The 3,220-nt window shown below is 44.3% G+C and overlaps 1 protein-coding gene across 1 annotated transcript in view; it reads left to right on the forward strand.

Moving 5' to 3' along the window:
* The window catches only part of CEP128 (centrosomal protein 128), a 249,572-nt gene that overhangs the window by 38,423 nt on the left and 207,929 nt on the right, over positions 1–3,220 (forward strand). The window contains exons 6-7 of the mRNA XM_019518700.1: positions 1,075–1,166; positions 2,173–2,245. Of these exons, the coding sequence (XP_019374245.1) occupies positions 1,075–1,166; positions 2,173–2,245 (165 nt within the window). The remainder of the gene's footprint in view (positions 1–1,074; positions 1,167–2,172; positions 2,246–3,220) is intronic.

A 3,220-nucleotide genomic window follows, 5' to 3' on the forward strand; every position in this document is an offset into this window, starting at 1 on the left:
GGGAACCCCTTGTCCCTCCCCCAGCCCCTCAGCAGCTTCCTAATGGCTGCTGAAGGGCTGAGGAAGGGACAAATTTCCCACGCACTGCGTCAGCTTGACGTTGCCGATGCAGTGCAGCTCCTCCCCTCCGCCCTCATTTTCACTGTGTCCCTTCCTCACCCCACCCCTCCCTTCCTCATTTGCATGCCAACTCCTCCCCCTCCCACATTACAGGGTTTCCATTCCTAGCCCCGCCTCTCCCATCCTCATTTGCATGCTGGCCCCACCCTGCACTGGTCCCCGCTGGCTGTGTGGGCTGGAGCAGGTTGTGGTGCGGCGGGCGGGCACAGGGGGCGTGGATGCCGACGTGGAGGGATGCTGTGGCTGGACCCATGGGAGATGCTGCTGCTGTGCAGTTGGGGCAGGAAGCCGGCGCTGCTCCCGCCTCCCCACATCCCCCCACGCTCACAGACATTGCACTGGGGGTGGTGAGTCGCGGGCCTTGGGACCCCTGCCACTTGGGCTGCCCCAGAGGAGAGGGAGCCAGGGGGTGTCCCTGTAGAGTCCCCACATGTCCCCCTGGCTGCTGAGCCCAGGTGCGCAGGTGTGGCAGGGAGGACATGGTGGGGTCAGGCGGCACCCCTTGACCCCTGTGTCCCCAGGCTGCGTTCGGACTGGACAGACCGCGCAAGCGCCCACTTCTGCTGGCCCACTGGGTGATAATAAGTTCATGATCCAGCCCCACATTCAAAAAGGCTGGACACCCCTGACTTAGGGTATGATTAACTGGTTGGAATCATAGAAAATTAGGATTGGCAGGGACCTTAATCATGCCTTAAGTGTAACATGTAGATTGGACCTTTGTTTCACTCCAGCCTGGGGGCTGTGCCCGTGTGCACCATCCATAGCAGTCTATTCTTGTAGCACTATAAACTTTAGAGTGCTACAGAAATAACATATCTAAGGCCTTAATCATCTTTATTCTACATGTTTTGTTTAGATAAGTAAAAAGTTTAAGATCTTTCCATTTGAAACGATACAATAGAATAACATGTTAAACGTTTCAGCTTAATTGGTGTGCTCTTATATTTGCAGCTGCACTGCTTGCACCAGTCCCTTCGAGACCTCACCAGTGAACAGGTTCGCCTCGGAGATGATATCAGCAGGGAGCTTTCAAGAAGAAATCGGTATAAACAGAAGTTATTTCCTGATGAGACAGAAATAAAAATGCTCTCTTCTATATTTATATGTAGTTCTTTAACTTTTTTTTTTGCTGGTTCCATGGTTAGTAATGAAACAAAAAATGTAAACAGTTTGTATAAGAGTTTGGATAATGTGCATCCTATGAATTTTAAATTTGGAGGAAAGACTCTCTTCCATAAGCTGTTTAAGCTACATAATCTTTGCATAGAGTTTTTAAGACTAAAAATAAAATCCTTCTGAAAGATAGCATTTTTATGATGGTGAGAGCAGAACAGGCAGGGATAATTATCTTCTACTCAGCTGCTGATACACAGCTAGATCAGGAGTCTCTTGAGGCTAAGTTTGCTCATCCTTGGGGCTTTCTTCAGAGCTCACTGCTATAGTATCTGAGAAGAACAAATGGATTTGATAGGTCACTTTGTTTAGTGTGTCTTCATTTCTTATTTTGTGAAATGGGCATAATGCCTCTTTTGCAAAGGTAATTTAGTTTTTATAACTTGTGGTGAGATCAATAAAGACTAAATATTAATTTTATCTTATTTCTATCACATGATTTTTTGAAATTTCAGGTATAGGATTTCCTTATTACACACTGAATGTTGCTATGTGTTCTCCTTAATTTCAGTCCTGAATCAGAACTACTGTTAACTTGAGCAGCGAATTGAGTTCTGGATTCCACTGCTTCTTGGTTTTTATCCATGTTAGTTAGTTTAGTTTTACATAAGCTTAACCAGTGGCCAGTTTCACAACCTAGTTTCTTATTATTTGCCTGCAGAGCATAGATACACTTTTATGTGGATTTAGTCTTGTTTTTGACCTCTAATTATTCTAGCTAGGGTTTTGTAGACAGAAAGAATCAGTGTAATATTCTGCCATCGCAACAGTCAAAATATCGAACAGAAACAAATTGCTTATTAAAATAGTGATGCTTGATTTTAATCTAACACCCACAGTATTAACTTCAGTTTTTTGCCTATGTTTCCTTCTAAGGACTGATGCAGCAACTAAAAAGACTTTGGTAGAGTTGTCTGAAAAAATCGTTGAATCCCAAAGGCAGGAAACGGTGCGTATGATTGTATTGCAAAGATCAGCTTATGACAAGTGATCGGGGGAGGGAGGAGAGCAATTTGACATGTCTTGCCAGTCAACTTGTTAATGCATACCTAAAACAGTGAAAGTTTAGATCAGTTTATATTACTGATTTCCCTGTATAGGGAAAAATTGACTTGCTTTTTGCTTTGGATCCTTGTTCATTGAAATAAGAATTCAAGATGAGACTTTCTCATGACAGGGCAGTGCCTATTATTGATAGTTATTTGAGGAATAGTTTATGCTCATTTAAAGTATGGCACATTCCAGGCACCTCTCCATAAATTTTATGAATTTAGCTGCATCCCACAACACCAGTGCTGTGGCCAGGTGAAACTGCCCTGCATGCCACGTTCCAGGAGATGAGAGAGCTAGAGTGGGTGTTCTTGTCTGCATTAGGTTTATCTGACAAGCCTGTATTGAAAATTATGGAAGGGTGCCTTGAATCAAAAAAAGCTGAGGACCACTGTTCTAGACTCACATAAGTATACAGAGGTATATCTGAGAAACCTAACGAAGGCAAGAGTTCACCCTCCTGCTGGAAACAAGTGCACGGGGCCAGAAATAGCATTAATGCTGTGGTACGTTTGAAAGGGTCTTGCAGCTCCCTAGTTGAGAACCACTGCTTTAGCTTAATTGTTAATTACAGGGTACATCTTGCAAAATATGACTTTTGTTTATTATTTTCTTCTCGTCATTCAGGTTTCCTAGCCAATAGTGAGAGAAACTACAGTCAGTCATGCACTGTACAGGCTGGAGACTAACTGGCTAGGCAGCAGCTCTGCAAAAGAGCTAAATACTACAGTGGTGTTTCAGGTGTTGCTTGATGCACCAGGCTCAGTGGCCTAGTCTCCGAGATGATAGTGACAGTGAGTTAGTCTTCTTGGCTGCAGGCAGGAGATGCTTTGTAAGATCCAAATAATGCAGGGGGGTAGTCAGGAAGGCCAAG

Source organism: Gavialis gangeticus, unplaced genomic scaffold (assembly GCF_001723915.1).
Source record: "Gavialis gangeticus isolate Ggan-Ray unplaced genomic scaffold, GavGan_comp1, whole genome shotgun sequence".
Taxonomy (NCBI): domain Eukaryota; kingdom Metazoa; phylum Chordata; order Crocodylia; family Gavialidae; genus Gavialis; species Gavialis gangeticus.